Source organism: Lolium rigidum, chromosome 4 (genome assembly GCF_022539505.1).
Source record: "Lolium rigidum isolate FL_2022 chromosome 4, APGP_CSIRO_Lrig_0.1, whole genome shotgun sequence".
Taxonomy (NCBI): Eukaryota; Viridiplantae; Streptophyta; class Magnoliopsida; order Poales; family Poaceae; genus Lolium; species Lolium rigidum.
The window spans coordinates 38,424,935-38,445,525 of NC_061511.1; the positions used below are offsets into that span (position 1 = coordinate 38,424,935).

The 20,591-nt window shown below is 42.8% G+C and overlaps 1 protein-coding gene across 1 annotated transcript; it reads left to right on the forward strand.

Moving 5' to 3' along the window:
* Positions 1 to 647: 647 nt before the first annotated feature.
* LOC124708765 (disease resistance protein RPM1-like) lies at positions 648 to 13,845 on the forward strand. Its single transcript, XM_047240431.1, has 3 exons — positions 648 to 732; positions 2,838 to 2,934; positions 10,735 to 13,845. Exon 3 carries the CDS (start codon positions 10,741 to 10,743, stop codon positions 13,498 to 13,500), a length of 2,760 nt encoding a protein of 919 aa, XP_047096387.1. The 5' UTR covers positions 648 to 732; positions 2,838 to 2,934; positions 10,735 to 10,740; the 3' UTR covers positions 13,501 to 13,845.
* Positions 13,846 to 20,591: the final 6,746 nt, after the last annotated feature.

Below are 20,591 nucleotides of genomic sequence, written 5' to 3' on the forward strand. Positions count from 1 at the left end.
CGTACTGGCGCGGGAGCGGACGGTCGGCGTCGGACCCTGCCCTCCTAGACCACCGCGCGCGAACCCACGTGCCCCTGGTCTGGCTCTGGCTGGGAGGGGAGCGGTGGACGGCTTGCTTGGTCGGCAGGCGAGAGCGCTCCACCGGAGCGCATGGATCCGGTGAGGAATATCTTTCCAAGCAAGAATCCTCTGCTACTTTTTTCTTGATACTGATAATATGGGTTGTATCAGTGTCAGGCCGATACTGATACGAAAACACGGCACTCTGAAAAAAAACGCCAATACGCATACGGCACTTTCAGAAACTTACTTAACTGACGTTACCAGACTTTCACCAATAACTCGCTTTGGATTAGAGGCAAGATTATTACACGTTGCGTAGGAGGATGGATGGATGGTCGCGCCCAGTTTATTTATTTCTTTCTTGTATTTCATTCGCGCGCGCTGCAAGAGACAGATGCTCAACTCACGCAATCTCAACAAGTTGCAACGGATACTTGAACAAGTCATCGCGCGTACACTATCGTTACGTAACTAGCTTTTGCGAAATTTCATCGCTAGGGCGCGCTCAAGTTTGGTTAACTCTGCCCAAGCTTTTGCCTACATGCAAAACTTAAAGCATCTATTTTTTATGCAGGTTTGATCACGCGCATCACATCAATCTCACTAGATGTTATAGTTGGTGATTTGTCAAACACCTACAGGCCGGGTTCGAGGACAACTCTCCACTAGGTATGTCCTTAACTTCTGGCGCGTTTACCACGTACTATCAAGTTGAACTCTTGTCACTATCTTTATGCTAGATTAATCGACTGGTTTTAATCATAGTTGTGAAGGTGTCTTGCATTCCTAAAAAAAACATTTCTGGCATGCTTTTTTTTTTACTCCCAATGGTTTGTCTCCCAATTTTTTACATATTTATTTTGCATGAATGAATGATTCAGATAGTCTTTCTTAACGGAACATATAAGACCTCGCCATATGCCGATCGTTGGAAAAGTTTCAAAACAAAACAAAAAAGCATTGACTTGGATACTTAACGGAACATATAAGACCTCGCCATATGCATATAAGATAGTGACGATAGATAGCTCATTGCTTCAAAACATTTCAAGGATTACAACCCAACAATCTTGTTTCAAGTCTACCTAGACACGAATTAGTTTTTTTATTATTTTTAAAACTCTCCCTGGGGCTTCTTGATCTGGTCAAATTGGTGCCCTCGCCAACCTCTAGATGAGACAGGGGAGGTCACTTCATCTGCAATTTGGTGGACGCCGAGTGGTGCCACACAATTTACATATTTGTCACACCATCCGTCACTGGCATGGGGTGGTCATGTGAAAAAAAATCCAAATCTTTAAGTAAAGTGTGGCAAATGTGCAAACATTTCACAAGAGAGTGGGTGCTTCCCGTCGCGGGAGCAGAAAGTTGTCATCGGGCCATGCCCATCTAGAGCACGGCGAACCACATGTTCTACTTCTAGTTGGTAAGGAGCGGACAATAGCTACTTCAACAGGGCGCCACTGGAATTTAGATCAGGAGGGGAGGGAGTGCACTGTGCAGGGATCTGATGAGAATTTAGTGATTTATTACTTAAAAGTTTTAAGTATTACATCTGACATCTGAATAACTAGGATACACATAGCGCCCAAATTCAATAGTATCAACAGAAAAATAAAAGGCACAAGGCGCACTACTAGTGAACATGATAGAAACTGTAGGGGCGCCAAAGGTGATGGAGGACCAATCCGTAGATTATGGTGCCACCCATGTTAGGTTAAAAGTAACCCTGGTTGTATCCTCCAGCTGTGTAGACACCCGCATAAACAGATCGCGATGTTGCACACACTGTAGAGACGACCATGAATAGTGTGTAGTTGTGAACCCGTAGATAACATGTATGAGAGAACAATTTTTCCATAGCCATAGTGACCATATAACAGCAATTGGTTGCACCCTAGTAAGTATTTTAAACATATATTTTCAACGTTGCATCATGGGTAGAAGGTAGATCATATCTTGATAGTCTTGTCGTGGTACAGAAGACACATTTTACTGCCATGCCGATTGCATTTTGCAAGTTATCTTTGGTGATGATTACACCTCGACGAAGATACCATGCAAAAAACTGTAGGTTTTAGTGTAATTTACATCTTCCATTTTTTTGTTATTAACAACTGTCCTACTGCACTAATGCTTTATACATAGAATCCATATAAAATTTACCACACTCATGTAGATTCCATAAAAACATCGCCGGTACCCTACGTCAAATGGAACAATGCTAGGTGTTGCAGAAAAGCATTCAATACTAGTCTAGGACAAAACATACTGATTTCAAAAGTACGATTTTATTTGACCTTAGAAAAAGAAGTTCAGTTCATAAATAAATATCCCTTTTGGGAGTGTAAGGTCTGTTTAGTTTTCTTCTGAAAAACTTTTGCCAAACAATTACACCGTACTTTGTGTGATACATGAACGCGTATGCATGAGAAAGTATTCGATTCAAATGAAGTTAATTTTCTTCTCATATAATTTATATGGTAATAGAGAAACGGCTGGTCAGATATTAGCACGGAAGAAAATAGGATTTTTTTTTTTTTTGTATTGGAGGGAGTATGTGGATAGTGAGTTTAATAGCTTTTTTCTTCGTTGAGGTTACTTAAAGTCACTGACACTAAATGTTTTTTCGATCAAAAGAATGTATTTATTATGCGGAGATACCGTCTGACATTATAATTAGGTAACCTTTGTCAGCTTGCACTAACTAGGGCCACGATTTTGTTACATCTGTTGAACAAAACATATTTTTACATATATATTTTTTGATGCAGGATTTGGTCACAGTACTGGACATCCATCTCACTATATGTTCTAGTTCACGGTTTATAGAACACCTATAGGTTCCAGGATAAGTCTCCACTCCAGTCGGTATGTCATTATTTTCTTATTGACTACTCTCAGGTTAACGTATACGCACTATCTTCTGGGTAAATTAGAATTCGTGTTTCAATATTAGTTAATACTAGGACAAAACCTGTGTGTTGCTATGGCGTCTGAACATCCTTTTTGAAAAATTATACACTTGAAAAGAGTATCCCGAAAAGTACTATTTCAGAACTTCCCATTCTCATAAAAAAATATTAATATATTTGCAAGAAACTGAATTTTGTGCTGCTGGTTAGAGGTTTTACCTTAGGCATGGGAAATCCGCTGGAGTTACAGTTCGGAAATATGACTCCAGGTTATTAATCAGAAAATCGCCTTTCTTGTTCATGTGGTGCCAAGCCCTCCATAACCGGAGCATGATGTGGATATCATTATTTTGTTATATTCAAGAGGTTTAGTGACCATTCAGGACCTTTTTTTTAATGAATTTGCTTTCATTGGGTAAATCCTATATATATCTGTAAGGGAAAATCTGGGAGCTCTAGCTTTACTGCATTCAACAACGCAGCAAGAAGTTCGTCTCACTAGTAGAAAAAGAGGCTTCCGTTCACCCCCATTAGTCCCGGAAATATTCGAACCGCGACTAAAGGGGGCTTTAGTCGCGGTTCGGGAGGCGACCCGTGACTAATGCTCCATCCGCGACGAAAGGGTACCCCTTTAGTCGCGGTTGGTAACACCAACCGGGACTAAAGGGCTATGGAGGGATGCGGTCGGCGGAAAGCCTTAGTCGCGGTTGGGGACACCAACCGCGACTAAGGGCTTCTTAGTCGCGGTTGGTGTCCCCAACCGCGACTAAAGGTTTTTCCGAGTTTTTTTACTCCCACGCACCCTGCACCACCCCCCCCCCGTGGATCGCTTTTTTTGGTTTGTAAAATACAAAAGAAAATGATAGAAAATTCAAAAAAAAAATTGTTTTCAGATTCTTGTATGTTATGCAACCTACTATTCGGAGAAATTAAGAAATTCGAATTTTCACTTTTTTTGCAAAAAAAAGTTTAAAAAATGGTAAAACCGCAATAACTTTTGCATACGACGTCGGAAAAAAACGTATAATATATCAAAAAAATCCTGGGAAAAAGTTACATCCGATTTCACCCGGGTTTACCCGGTTAGCCAATTTTTAGATTCTCAAAATTCCAAATGGAAATACAAAAGCAGGAAGATTTTAGTTTTTTCTGTAAATTATGGATTTTATATTTTTTTTAATTTTTTAAAACCTAAAATTAATAATTTCATTCTGCATAAAGATTACTATCATTTTTACCCAATTTTTAGATTTTCAAATTTTTAGATTTTAGGTTTGGCAAAAAAATATTTAATTAATTAATAAAATTAAAAATAATACAAATTAAAAAGTTAATGTTTATTTATTTATTCAATATTATTATTACATCATTACTTTTGTTTATTAAAATAATTATTTGAAATTCAAACAATAAAGAAATATGAGATCGATCAGCATGTTAATAGGATTGATATGATACTACTATCACATACATGCGCGCGAAGCACTTGGATGCGGAACAGAATGGAACTTGGAAGTTAAGCGTGCTAGAGGTGGAGTAGTGGGAGGATGGGTGACCGAGCAGGAAGTTTGACCACGAGTAAGTAATTTGACTAGAGATAAGTGTAGTTAGAGATAGAGACTAAGCTATGCAAATAACTGAAATGAGAGAAATTCTGAAAAAAAAAGAAAAAAAAAACGGAGTGAAAAGAAATTAGAAATCCAAATGAATTTAAAAAATTTAACGAAATAGCCTTTAGTCCCGGTTGGGGACACCAACCGCGACTAAAGGTCCTTCGCCCAGGCGCACGGTAGCCGCCCACGTGGACGGGCCTTTAGTCGCGGTTCGTAAGCAACCGCGACTAAAGGGGGGGCCTTTAGTCGCGCTTAATTAGTCGCGGTTGCGCAACCGCGACTAATGGCAGTTGCGAACCGCGACTAAAGGCCATTTTTCTACCAGTGTCTTCAGGTTCAGTATAAAATAAATTGCAGATTGGATCTTCAATGATTTACGATTATAGAGATTAGTTTGAACTCCCAAAGATCGTGTGGCCACCTTCAAAGAGTAAACTTTCACCTTCTTCCGGATGTTTGCATTCCAAATACAGTTTCAAAATTTTGCGCTCTCATTATTTCCCCCACTTCCTGGGCCTTTTTTTCAGAGAGAAAAATTCTACCCAGTTCAACACATTTTATGGAGCACATATACCTGAGAAAAAATTGGCAGCACTTCTACGGTCCCTTAATATTATCTTTACGCATCAACACCACAAGTAGCACATCGAAAGCTACACGTAATAGCACCAATGACAAGGAGCAGTAGCACTGTAGCAGTACCAGATGGTAGAGCAGGACGCCCGCGCAGGGATAAGCTGGAGCAAAAAAATAGACAGAGGAGCCTCGTTATATCCACAAGTTGCAGTAATGCAGTTGTTGCCGATCATCTGAATTTCAGCAACTTTTATAGGACACACAAGCTCTGCAGATATATAAAGCTCAAAGCGGATGATTTTGTCAGATCATTGTTTTACCTCGCTATGTAGATATGGGCATGGCTGGCCTGACGGGACATTGTCTTACAGGGTACCGATCATGGAAACCCAGCGCCGGGCTATGTCAATATGGCTGGTCTGCTCTCCCTCACTGGCTCCTACGGCACGTTCCGTTGCAGGCTTGCAGCGGGTCCTCCTACGTATGCCCGCTGCTCTCGTTGTGGAAGACTGAGTATATATCGTTGAGGGCCTTGATGAAGATGTCCAGGCCTGATTCGAGGAAGAGCGAGAGGCCGATGAAGACCCGTACGGCCAGGAATTTCCGCTACATCCTCGTTGACCCGAGATAGAAGAAGCGAATTATGTCCAAGCGATCTCAAAAAAATAAGCTAGGAGTACTCGCGCATCATTCTCTCCTCCGACAGTGACGATGGCTCTATTAGATCAATGTTGAAATCAAAATCTTTCGAGGCGCTGGACGACCTCCTGCCAGGGAGCGGCTAGGTCGGACAGTCCGCGCACTTATCCTTCATCTCGTCAACGATGTCGTTCCACCAATGGATGTCCAACACGAGCAGCCGGGTCGCCGTCGGTTTCCATGACTCCATGACCAGCGTCCGGCCATAGATGTACTGCAAGTCCATCAGCAGATCAGCCCAAGACCACTGAATCCGGCTGCGTTCGGGAGAGGAATTGTTCGTCACGCCTACCCGACCATGTCACTCCCAGAACCGGCCACCAGCCATGGACGTCTCTACTGTTGCCGCTGCAGTATCTCTTGTTGCCTCTCCGAGATGCGATGTCATGGGTTTATCAGGGACGGTCGATCACATATATAGAGGCCCTAGGTAGGTACTGTAAGATGCAGGCCAACCCCTAGCTAGTTCGGGTAGGACTATGCTCGAGGTTTTTTTTTTTTGACAGCACTATGCTCGAGGTTACTTTGCTGGTGATGCCTATTGGCTGGGAGGGATAGAACATAACGGTTCAGTGGCATATTGTACTATGTGATTTGGTGGGAGGGTAAAATGGTCCAGAAAAAAAGCGTTGACCGCAGAAATCTTAGCTCATTTATTATTACTAGCAAAAGTGCCCGTGCGTTGCACCGGAATAAATAAATATTCAAATGCTCCTGTAAAGTATGTTGACACTTTTCGTCTTGGTCACCGTCGTAATCAATACTAAAAACATCAGTAATATGCTACTTATGCACACTGCGTATGCTTTTCTTGGCATAAGTTTGTCCCATTAATCAACCATAGTTAGAAGTGTGTTCACTGGTAAACCTAACCGCCAATTCAATTACGCTACACCGTACATGGTAGTGCCACATTAATGTACCATTGGCGTTAAGAAGAGAAAAAAGAAGACGAATAAATCGTTGGCTGCTATTATAGTTTAACTCTATTACAAAAATTATCCCCAAATAAACTCTAATTTACATGCTACCAAGATATAAAACTACATTCATTGTCATCCATTTAGCTGTCATATAAAAATATCAAAACAAACACAATGGCTCACATGATAGACTGATTTTGTACAAATAGAGACTATTGTGTTGTCGATCTGGCAAGATTCTTCACATGAAGCTAATAATAATTAGATCTAATAATTATTTAAAGACCATAAAACCGATCTTTCATGGTAGAAATATCATCTCGGATAGTTGATGGTGTTCACATGTTGAAATGCCTGCTCGAACTAAACTGAGTTAGTGTTGTAACTCAGCTTTGTAGACCATTACCATGATTATTAATCTGCATAAACCTCAACTGGTAGGTCTGTGTGTAAAACTAAATTGTGTATCCAAATTTTCCAGGTGGAGGCACATTTACTATTTTTGTGTGCACTTTACAGATTCAGAATATGATCGTATCAGAACCACTGAAATAAGATGATACAAAATATTTCACGGCTGAGAAATTCAAGAAGAGGGCCAACAAAGTTTTTGCTCTCCTCGAACTTATTTTGCAAAGCCAAAATCATAGAGATATAAACCATGGAACAAATTTTTTTCTTCTGAATTCTACTTGTACATCACGAGAAAGCCTCTCCTAGAACCCAAACTGTAATTACTGAATCGCAACCAGTGGAAACAACGGGCAAAAAAGCCTCTCCTAGAACCCACTTTCCCTAATTTTTGTTAGCACGTAGGTACTAAATCGGTTTGTGTAGGAGTTCGAGTTGACATAGCGGAGGAGCGCCTCATTCTCGCCTCGCCGAGAAACATCATGACCCCTTACGACGGGACAAGCTTGTTCTGCCTGGCACTTAGTGGCTTGGGGCTTAGATATCACCTCACGTCCTCGCTCCTCATCCCTCCCGGTGGGGCGCATTTTCCGCTGGTTCATGGCGATGGCGTCGAGGCGCCTCCCGACCCTTGCTCCGTTCGCCAACGCCAGTATTGGCCTATCGAGCTTGGTCCGACCAACAGTGGCACCTCCCCAAGTCAACGCCCCTCATCAGGCTATATTCGTTTTTCTTCCTCTTTTCTTTTCCGCAAATTCGTCTGATATCCTTCAGATCATTGGATATTAGCTCCAAGAATGATGCTGCTGCTTTTTTTTTCTAACGGGGCTTAGTTGACAATCGTAGACTCCATCAGATCATCTTTCTAAGAAAGACTCCATAGAACAAAAAAAAAAAGGAGAGACCCTCTCACCTAAGGACCTGCCGGTGCAGAGCCCAGACCACAATCTTTGCTTGGCCCAGCTAGCAACCGAGTTGACCACCCAAACCATATCCGATAATCTCCCCACTTGGTAGACTCAATTCCCTGCAGACCACCAGCGCCACGCCGCCCTGCACCAGTTCCTCGGCCCCTTCTCCCCCTCTCACGCGACGGCGCACGCGACGCCCGATGACGTCGGCGGTCGGCCAGGGCTCCACCGCTCGCGCCGGGATCTCTCCTCCGGGTCTGAGGCTTTTTCCCAATTTTGTCTGATCGATTCCAACCTTATGCGCTTCTTTAATTTCCTCCTTCCCCAAAATCTGCGGATCGCGATCCCTTTCCTTCGTTTAATTCTCTCTTTCAATCGGGTCCCTCAACAGCATTCGTTCGATTCCTGCGTTCCATCTTTGCTGATTCTTATTGTTCCAAATCAGCTTGTTATAATCCAGAAATTTTAGGCATATAAATCGGTGAAACTCGTTATAGGCGAGCGAGGTGGGACTATTGACACGAAATATTCATCCGTGAGCCAGCATTGCGATATTTTGAAAAAAAAGCCCAGTGGTGGCCCTGTTCGCGATCTCGACCCATGGCGGCCAGGCGAGCCTGGTGCGTGCGCGGCGGCTGAAGTCTACGGGAGAAAAAGAAAGCCGCGGCAGAGCAGTTCTGAAAACTAAACAAACCGGTACGGGGCATTTTGATGTATTATGCGATTAGGTATAGATGTTTGGCAATCCTCCGTAAAACAAGGATTAAAATGTGATTACTTTTTTCCGAAATGGAGGCATAGGCCCTAGCCTCTGCATCGATTGATGCATGCGGCGTTTTATTTCCCTATTCAAAGATTTATGGTTTTACAATGGAATGCATCATGTGTCACATAGGGCCATACATGCATCAACCATGTGAAAATAAAAGATAAGATGAAGTGACTGATCTACAATATCGTGTTAATCTGAAATCAAAATGCCAGCGGCACTGGATGTACATACCCCGAGCAACAGTCTCTAGCCGCATGCACTGACTATCCAAATACTCACACTTCTCCATTGGTTGTAGCTAAGATCACATATGAATTCAATGGGTAGCCAGAGGTATAACCTGCATGAAGAAAATAGTTTTTGCCTTGGGAAAGATATAGTTGTTCCTCACATTCTATATAGCCCAAAGTAAAGTGCAAACTCCCACTCGAATTTGCACTCTATCTTTTTAACAACTCCCGCTAGCCAATCTCGAAATAGATTCGTACGATTTTTTGGAGGAATAATATTAAAGAGCAGGTGCACTATACGGAAAACAACTTTTGCTATCGGGCAAACCAAAAACAAATGTTGTATTGATTCATCTTGATTATAAAAACAATATTTTTTGCAACCATGCCAATTTCTATTAGCGAAGTTATCCTTCGTGAGAAGTACCCAGCAATGAAGGAACCACACGAAAATCGTTATTTTAAGCGGCACCTCCATTTTCCACAAGTATTTTCTAATGCAGCTCGTATAATCATCCATATAATCAAGGTATAAATATTTGATGATAAACAAGCATAATGTTATTAGCTTCCAAGCGAACCCACAAGATTGTGTGGTTAACTGAACATCCATCAAACACAGCACTAAATGAGTCCATATGTCATCGCTTGTCTAAAACCTATATTCAGAGGCACCTAAGCCATAATGTTAGCCACTAAACTTGTTTTCTTTGGACTATGTTAAACAAAGATAGATATTGATTAGATAAATGACTATCACCTAACCATGTATCCTCCCAGAACCTAGTACTCTCATCGTCTCCTACATTGAAACAACCTCATTCAAAGAACTCATTCTTTACTTTCGTAAAACCTTTTCAGAAGGAGGAATTAGAGGATTTTCCCTTCACTTGCAATAAGAAAGTCGAGTGAAGGTATTTATTTTGGAGTAGCTCATGCCAAACTCCATCCCGGGAAGTAATTTAAAGAGTTATTTTCTCAATAAACAATTGTTCTTAATTTCTAAAACCTCCACTCCCAACCCTTGATACTTTGTCCTACAAATGATGTTCCATCGAGTAAGTCTATACTTTTTATGGCCATCACTTTGCCAGAAGAAACTTTACCTATAAAAATCCAACCTTTTTCTTACCCATATATGTATTTATAATAAGGATATCATAAACATGGGAAGACTCATTAGGAACGACTTAATGAGAACCAGAAGATCCCCGTATGAAAGGAGTTTGCCTACCCACTTGCGAGCTTCGTCTAGCTTTCTGAAATGAATGGGAATACCAAAGTATCTCACCGCAAAAGACCCTATCTCATAACCAAAAAGATGATGTTTCATCGCTTCTTTTTCTTGTTGTGCTTTAAGCACAATAGTGTTTTTCTTCCTGCATGTTATGGCGGACGATAATAATCCCCAGTTAATAAATTGGCTTATACCTTAAAATTGGGTTTCTCTTCCTGCATGTTATGGTTTATGTAGAATAGTGTTTCTCTTCCTGCTTAGTTTGAAATATTAGACAACGCTACGGCTATGTTTGACATCATTTATATATGCAATGCGCCACATTATACCAAAATTAATTTGTTGATGCATACCTAACTTATTCCATGTTGGTGTTTTTTTCAGAAGGGAATGGCGGAGGCAATACTTGCTGCTGTGACAAAGATTGGGATGATTGGTGCAAGCAAAGCGGCCACCGCTGCCGGAGAGCTGTTAGCCAAGAAGGTTAATGGACTAATGGAATTGCCAGGAAAGATCAAAATGATTGATAAAGAGCTAAGGATGTTGAATGGCGTAATTCAAGATTTGGGCAGCTCACATCTCAGCAACAATGTTATCAAGGAGTGGATTACAGGCGTGAGGAATCTGGCCTACCATGTTGAAGATGTAGTTGACAAGTACTTGTATGAGGCTGTTAAGGTCAACGAAGAAGACTTCCTAAGTCGGTACGTGTTCAACATGGGAGGTGCACGTAACGCTATTGTTTTCAGTAAGATTGTCGTTGAGGTAGCAGAGATAGAAATCGAGCTCAAGCAAGTCAAAGAGAATCAAGCTTACTGGACTAATACGATTGTGCCTGTAAACAATGATCGTGCAGAGATTGATAGGCAGCGGTCTGGAGGCGGCTTTCAAGGGCTTTTTTGTGATGAGGATCTAGTGGGAATTGATGAGAACAGGAGTAAGTTGACTGAATGGCTGAGCACCGATGAGAAAGACAGCACGGTCATAACAATTTCTGGAATGGGAGGCTTGGGGAAAACAACCCTTGTGAGAAATGTGTATGATCGGGAGAAAGGCAACTTCCCTGGTGGTCAGGCTTGGATTGTGGTGTCACAGAAATATGATGTAGTTGATCTGCTGACCAAACTGCTCTCCAAGATAGGCCAGTCACAACCTGTTAGTGCCAAACCAGATGTCGATGACTTAACAAATGCAATACAGAAGACACTACAATACAAAAAATGTTTGATCGTTCTTGATGATGTGTGGAATGAAGAAGCATATAATCAGATGCACAATGCATTCAAGGGTAGCCAAGGAAGCCGTGTTATGATCACAACCCGGAAGGAAAAGGTTGCAGCTATTGCTCATAACGGTCGTCGCATGATAGTCCAGCCACTGGGTAGCACCGAATCATACAAGCTCTTCTGCTCAAGGGCTTTCCACAACACCAGCCCTGACCCTGACCGCAAGTGCCCTCCGGAGCTTAGGTGCCCTCCAGAGCTTGAGACAGTGGCTGCTGCTATTGCTGATAGGTGTCATGGCCTGCCATTGGCCATTGTAGCTTGTGGTAGCCTTTTGTCCAAGAAGGAACCAACAGAGCACGCCTGGGACCAGATGTACAATCAACTCAGGAGCAAACTGCAGGAAAACAACCATGTGCAAGCTATTCTTATTCTGAGCTATCATGACTTGCCAGGTAATCTCAGGAACTGCTTCCTGTACTGCAGCTTGTTCCCTGAAGACTATCCCATGCCACGGGAGAGCCTTGTGCGAATGTGGGTTGCTGAAGGATTTGCGATCAGGAAAGACCAGAGCACGGCAGAGGAAGTGGCGGAGGACAATCTCATGGAACTCATAAGCCGGAATATGTTGGAAGTGGTGGAGAGGGATGAGCTCTCTAGGGTCACTACCTGTAAGATGCATGACATTGTCCGAAGCCTGGCTCTTGATATTGCAAAAGAAGAGAGGTTTGGCTCCGCGAATGATGAGGGTGAGATGATTAACACGGATACAGAGGTTCGCCGTTTCTCGACATGTGGTTGGAAGGGTGACGGCAGTAGGCCAGCTGCTGCTGGAGTGAAATTCCCGCGACTCCGGACCGTAATGTCGATTGCCTCCTCTACCAGCATGATTTCCTCAATTTTGTCTGGATCCAACTACCTTACTGTTCTTGAGCTCCAAGACTCTGGAATCAGCCAATTGCCAGAAACCATCGGGAATCTGTTCAATCTCCGGTACATCGGCTTAAGGCGCACCAATATCGAGTCGCTGCCAGACAGTATTGAAAAACTCTCAAACCTCGAGACCCTGGACATCAAGCAAACAAAAATAGTGAAGCTACCACCAGGAATTGTGAAGGTTGAGAAGCTACGCCACCTTTTTGCTGACAGGTTTGCTGATGAGAGGCAGACGGAGTTCAGATACTTTGTTGGAGTGGAAGCGCCTAAGATGATTTCCAACTGTCATGATCTGCAGACTCTCGAGACCGTCTGTGCCAGCAAAGACTTGTCGCAGCAACTGAGGAAAATGACTAAGTTGCAGACTGTTTGGATTGATAACATCAATGCATCCAACTGTGAAGATCTTTTCGAGGCCCTCTCATATATGCCACTACTATCAAGCGTATTACTCTCTGCAAGTGATGAGAGGGAGACACTTTCATTCGAAAAGCTCAAGCCAATTTCAACCAAGCTCACCAGGCTGATAGTCAGAGGCGGCTGGGCACATGGGACACTCAACTGCCCGATATTCCAGGGCTCTGGGAGGTACCTCAGGTATCTGGCCCTAAGCTGGTGCAACCTTGGGGAAGAAGACCCGTTGAAGCTGCTGGCATCTCAAGTGCCGGCTCTCACTTATCTCAGCCTCAACCGGGTGAGTAGTGCAGCTATATTGGTTCTTTCTGCAGGGTGCTTTCCTAAACTGAAGACACTCGTCTTGAAGAATATGCCCAATGTCAATCAACTGGTAATCGAGGACAATGCCATCCCGGCCATTCACGGGATCTACATCGTGTCACTCCGTGAGATGAACATGGCCCCTCATGGCATCGACTGCCTTGGGTCCCTGAAGAAGCTCTGGCTGCTGGGTCTACACAGGGACTTCAAGGCTGACTGGGATCTGAAGCAGATGCACAACAAACTGAAGCACGTTCCGGAGCTCCGTTCTTAATTTCCCAAGAAACGCATGCAGTTTACCTCCCGCCTTCGGTAAGAAGAAGTCACATTTTATTTGCCTACACATTTGGAAGAACACGACACTGTCATGGTATCTATCAGCAGATGCTTCTTTGTTTGATTATTTGCAACGAGACCTACCTATGGTTATGTAATAATTTAAGTCCTGGAACACGGGCATTACATTCCGTGCATGCCAGCAGGAACTAGAATGATTCGAGTTTGTTTCATTATACTATCAGTTTAATTTGATAATTTGTTTGCAACTGCGTGTATCATGCAATGCTTGTTGTTTCTGTAACAAGTCCTGAAACAATGTTATATGAGCTTAATTTCATTACATGATCTTATCACTGAATGGTTTTTGCCTGATGTCACCGATGTATCAAGATACTGCAATGCACTACTACTTTTCTATGTTTTTCCCTGAAGCCTATTTTAAATACCGTTTTCGGTTTTTTTAAAATAACAGACTCCATGGACAACAACCTGCAAATTTTGTTGAGCTCGGTACAGCCTTTGAAAAATTAGATTTTTGAACTCGGCACCGGCTTTCAATAGAGTTTCCACCATATTTTGGAATGTGGTCACCATCTTGGATGCCGTCTCCTTAACACTGTATTCCTTTCTAAGCAAACTAGATATTTGAACTCAGGATCAGGTTTCATTAGAGTCTCCACCTTTATGCTTAGTTCGAATGTGGACAACATCTTGCATGCCGTCTCCTTGTCACAATTTTTCTTTCTCAAGAGTTCAGGTAGCATGTTCCCACTTTCAACTAGTTTAACCAAAACATGGAAACATTTTTGATTTTACGTACATGCCCATGTAGCACAATGCAAGGAAGTGTCACCATTTTCTTTTATTTTTGGCAAACATGAGATTGTTTTCCCCTTGTGTTGATGTTGGTAGAAACTTGATGTATGCTTTGTAGATGATCAGTGGGCATCATCTTGGGCTTGTGGCTTGAAACCAGGGGTTTATCCCAGTAGCAAGTCAAGAAGTACTTGAGTAGGCACCCTCCTGATTCCTGAAGCAGCCCAAGCATTCCGTTCCGTTGGAAGGAGCCCTGTCTCGCCCTTTTGTAGCAAAGCAGTTCATTTACTACTAGTAGGATATCAAGGAGAGACATCAATAAAGACTCGGGTCTCCTCCCCCCCCCCCACCCCCGCGACCTAACCTCCTCTCCCCCCCGCCCGCCGGGGCCCAGCCACCGGAACCCTTACTCCGTTCTCCCTAGGGCGCCCTCCTCCCCCGTCGCCGTCGTCGAAAGCGCTGCCGGGCAAAACCCTACGGCGTGGTGGTGGCGGCGGCCTTTCCTCTCGCCCCCACGACCGGAGGGCACGGCGGCGGCGGCCGGCCATGCCTCTCCTTGATGCGGCGGCGCAGGGAGGCAACGGCCATGGCGTCGATCTGCAGGCGGCGACTGTGAAGATCGGGTCCAATCTAGGTCCGTTGGCTGGGGTGGGCTCAAAATTCCATGTCGTGGCTCTGCCTCCTTGGCTGTGAGGCGTTCGTGGGCATCTCTCGCGTCATGCGGAAACATGGGGCAGCAGCCTCGGACATGGTGGTGGTGGTCATCTTCTTCGTCGGAGGTGGTCGGCCAGGCTGGTAGTCCTGTGTGGGGATCATGGGATCTCACACGGGTCTCCGGCAATGGTGATCTAGTCCGGGGTGTCATGGCGGCCGGTGAAAATTGAGCCTCGACCTCGGTCTTGGCGGATGATGGCGGCGTCGGTCGACGTCGCTACCTTGTCGAAGGCGCCATCTTGCTTTCCTCGGCACTACACTCAGCGAGGTGGGGATGCGCGCCTGCCGGTGAAAACCGTGCTCCGACTCCGTTCTTGGCGGGCGATGGCGGCGCTACACGTCGCAACCTTCTTGGAGGCATCGTTGTCGCAGCCTGCATCTACACTCTCGTGCTGCTCCGGGGGAAACCCTAGATCTGGGTCTCCCAGATCGGACGATGGCGGCGCGCCCTGCGTCGTTCTACCTCTTGGCGCATCGTTTTTGGAGCAACTGCTAGATGATGGCGGATGTTGGTGGAGTGGTATTCATCTACCACATTGTTGGCATTGAGTCTCGGTAGCACGGTGCTGAAGGGTATCGACGATGGATGCGGGATGATGTATGCGTGCATGATGGTGGAGCCGTATGGCGTCATGGTGGCATCGACGGCAGGTCTTGCAAGGTTAATGCGATGATTTCTCTTGAAGATGGAATCAAGGAAGACAGCGGTAGCAACTTCTGTGGCGTGTGTGTTGGCGTGCACGGAGAGTCTGCTTGACTGGATGTGCTTCTCACCTGCTATTGGACGGTTTAGGAAGCATTTGGTTTTTGGATGATGTGAGTTGGTGTATTGTCACCCCCTTCATCCCACTGTAGGTCTAGTGAGGTAGCTTCGAGGTTAATCTTTTGTATTGTTCTTGTAAGGTTTGTGAATAATCTAATAAAAAAGCTCCCCCATTTCGAAAAAAAGATGCCCTGTCAAAACTTCAAATGATCGCCCCCATCTTCCAAAAAGAGAATTTTGTGGTACCCCAAATGAACCAGTTCCGCTTGTTTTGGTCAATCCGATGGTTATGAACTGTTAGACGGATATATGTCTCGGAGCGTGACGTACCCCCTAAATCATCGAGGGTCTTTATTTGTGTGATCTCTCATGTATGGTTAGAATTGTAATATTTTTCTATATATACATGCAATGAAAAGTCCCATGTGTGATCAATATTCTCACATGGCACTACAACATAACAGACATGTAGAGACGCTAAATTTAAATGCTAAAGACGTGATATTTCATCTCTAGAGGGTTGTATAGCCGCTTTCATAAAGCGTCATAGGATCGTCTCCTTATGCACCGTCTCAAGTAACATAAGGACGTTTGCTAAGCGTGTCTATGTACATAAAGACGCTTTCATAGTGACGCTCGAAAGCATGTCTACCCACGTAGAGACGTTTTAATAGACACGCCAAGTTTGCGTCTCAATATATTTTAGAGATGCTTTATTCATGTTTACATTATACATGAGTCCATACTTATTACGTATATACAGGGTGCTCATCTTATACAAATTATGTATATATGTACATAAAGTATTTTATTTGTACATACAATATTTTACTTGTACATACAATATTTTGGATATAGCGTCTCAAAATAGATATGTGTTGCCAAAATTATTTTTACTTGGAAATTCAAATAAAAACTGACTTTTCTCTTCATATTTAGGTTCGCGTACAAGCAAGGACCATTATTTCAACTAGCACGAGCAAACTGGAATAAATTCATTAATATCAAAAGAAAATCAAAACTGGACAGAATATCCATATTAATAATTCACAGATACATTGGGAAAGATCATGGACGGGAAAAAACATAAAAATTCGTCTCTAATACCCACAAATTTGCAAATTCATTTATTTGGTTAGTCAATAAATAGAAATCTTGAGACGTTATGTGGAGCGTCTAAAGGAACGTCCCTACGATGAGCCGGCTCCCTATTGTAGAGACGAAAACAAATGCGTCTTATATTCAACGTCTTTAGGTGATGATTTTCTTGTAGTGTGGTGTCAGCCAAAAATTTCTAAACCGCTTCTGCTCCTCCTCTTCCTCCTTCGCCCAACCCTAGCCATTGCGGCTGGTCGCAATCCCTTCATGGCACCATCCGAGCCTGCCGCACCTCACCCCGACGCCCACCTATGGGCACAGGCCACCGCCATCCAGAGCATCCTCTACATCCTCTTGGCCGTCCTCGAATTCAAGTGCAACCCGCACCACGGCGGCTACGGAAGGAACAAGGGCTCCAAACCCACCGGTGGCGCTGATGGCTTCCAAGTGCAGGAGATCAATTGTAGTACGTTTTAATAAAAAAAATTGTCGAACCCACGAGTAGCTGAAGGTAGTGGTTAGAAAGTTTGACAAGTAAAACAATAAAAAGGATGCATTAGTTTTGGTGTTTTGGGTTTGTCGTTTGCAAAGAATGTAAAGTACTAAAAGTAAATAGCAATAAGTAAATGCTCTTAATGAGAGAAAGACTATTCTACTATGCAGTAAGAGGACACACTCAAGTGTGTGTGACCAATATCATCGTTGACCTTGATACGAAAACTACCACCGTGGACAAAACCTCACCACCTTCAGACCACTCAGGTGGCGCAAAGTTTGTTGAAATAAAGACCAATTCACTTTGTCCAAGAGGACACCGTGCAACTATTTCTTATGCAACTCATGAATTATTTCATGCAGGACAACAATTTAGGCATGGAAGTCACATGATTTGGTCGCACAACAGTCTGTGCAACAAATATTATCTTGTTAGTCTCAACCTTCCCAAAGATTTTGAAACTAAACATTCAACAAATAGATCAGTCTATATTTCTCCATGCTAGAGGCATCCTTTTCGGCAATAAATTTATAACTACAAATTTTAGTTTGAACAAAGAAAAATTTGCGGATTGCAACTATTCAAACAAACACGTTAGATCAGATTTGAGGACATCCAAAAAATGCTGATAGAATCTATTGGGAACCCCATCAGGCCTAGGATTCTTATTATGTTTCATTTGAGAAATGACCTCAGAGACCTCTTTCTCCGTGACTTCAGTAGTTAAGATGCAACTCTCAGCTTTTGAAAACTTTAAAATATGATAACTATGTTCCTCAATCATCAAGAACAAGATTTCAGAGCCGGTACACCAAATAGTTTCTTATAGTATTCTGTAATAAGAAATTTCAAGATAACCACGCCAACTATGGTGCCTTCATCCTATTCTAGTTGAAAAATTCTGTTTTTGTATGTTTTCCATTAACTAAGGAAGCTGAATTTCTTCCAGTATTTCACCCCCTTAATTTTGTTGTCTTGCATTTCAAGATGAAGAGTCAGTGCGCTATGTAGCGTCATTGGTTGATGATACTCGATAGTTGTGGCCGAGCTTCCCTACGGCCAGCGGGAGGGGGGCATTGCCCCCCTACTCCAGGATTGTTTGTGAACCTGGGTGCGGGCGCACCCAGTTTTCCAAAAAATGAAAAAACGCTATTTAAATGTTTCAAAAAAATGCGAAGTAAAATTTTGCATGTACATATTATGTTGATACTTACTTCTGTGCGTTTTCACCAAAAAATATTATTGTATGTGGCCTACACAAAAATGACAAAATGTAAATTTCTATCCCTGTGAATAGTACAATTCCTATTCACTAGTTTCATTTTGGGCATTTTGTCATTTTTGTGTAGGCAACATACAATGATATTTTTTCATGAAAACGCACACGAGTAAGTATCAACATAATATGTACATGCAAAATTTTACTTCACATTTTTTTGAAACTTTTAAATAACATTTTTTTAAATTTTCATAACTGGATGCACGCGTACCCAGGTTTCGTTTGGCATTTCCGTGTGGGTATACTTATATAAAATATCATAGAGAAAGTATCTTATCGCAGCAAACCCGATGACTGCAGCGACAGTGATGCCCACACTGGCAGGCTACGGGAGCTACGTCCACCAGGTACTCACTAGCCACCATGACCCACCAACACAAATTACAGAACGTTGAACATGATGCTGCATGGTTGATAGACAAATGTCATGATGTGGAGAGGGAGCTAAACCTGCTAGTGCTCGATGGATTGCGAGGAAGGGAGACCAGCTCGAGCTCGAGTTGCTCAGGTGTACCTTTTATATAGGTGTGGTTCGGCCATCCCTACCATCTATCATCAACCACTGATGCCTCATGTTGAAGTGTTTTTTCGAGCAAAAAATAAGCTGCTAGATTTACTGACTCTAATTGCTCCTGATTTTTAAAACATTTGAAAATGGAAATTATATGTTTTAAAAAATCATCAAATTAATTCCGAAAATGCATACACATGTTCTGAATACTCATAAAACGTTTCGGTAAAAAATCTGTTGTATTTTGAGCTACACAAAAAAAATCTGTGGCTGGGTAATAGGGAAAGAAAATTCTGATTTATGCCAAAAATTTGTCTTTCTTGTGTAGTTCAAAATACAAACTATTTTCTTACTTAATTTATACCGTACCTTCAAAATGTTTTTTTGTACGTGGGTATTTAATTTTAAATTTTTTAAAGACCGAAGAACGTACTTTTGAAAAAACAGGTACTGGTGCTAATGTGGTAGATACACTTTTCGCTCTAATGAAGCAAACCCATGTCAGTGAGGTTGCTTGATGTCCTAGTCTTCTACTACTTATATGAAGGAGAACTAAATCACGAGCTAACCAATGTCACTGAAGTCGCAAGATGTCCCGGCCTTGTACTCCGGAAACCACGGTGTAGTAAATCACAAGGTAACCCATGTCACTGAGCTCTCGCAAGATGTCCCGGTTATCTACTAAATAAATCTAGAGCCTAGGAGCACTAATAAATCATGAGGAATGTGACAATCTACTTGTTAAGGTAAACCTAATTAGGATGGGGGCATCTTGCGAAGATCCGCTGGTGGGTATCTAAATCACGTTTACTTACAGAGTTCTAAATAGGTGTCGCTTTGGACATGTATAGTCTCCGGTATGCTAGGTATCATTGATTTATGTATTGGACATGAAAAAAATGTCTGAAAGCTTGACAAGGCTTGTAGTGTGGTTAGAGCAAAAAAAACCGACGAATTGTGCTTGAAGCAATTACATCTCAGGATTTTTAGAATTGGCATAGCTTTTTTTTTTTGGTTTGCCGGATTCTCCCAATGGTATCAATATGTTGCATAGATCTCATCTTCTTGCCCATATAGCTAAACTTGATGCGCCGGCTTGCAACTACACCATCAACGGGAGGGAGTACACAATGAGGTACTACCTTGCCGATGGTATATAGTCAGATTGGGTTAAATTTACTTTCCGCACTTTATTTTATTGCAAACTATACACACGAAAATACCAAAACTACCACATTGCTATTATTGTTTACTTGTCAAATCCGCTAACCAATACCTTCAGCTCCTCGTGGATTCGACAACCTTTTTTATTGAAAAGTACTATAATTGATCTCATGCACTTGGGAGCCATCATCGACGAGTACGACTACATCATGCACGTACTAGCGGAACGTTGACTGCTTTCGGTC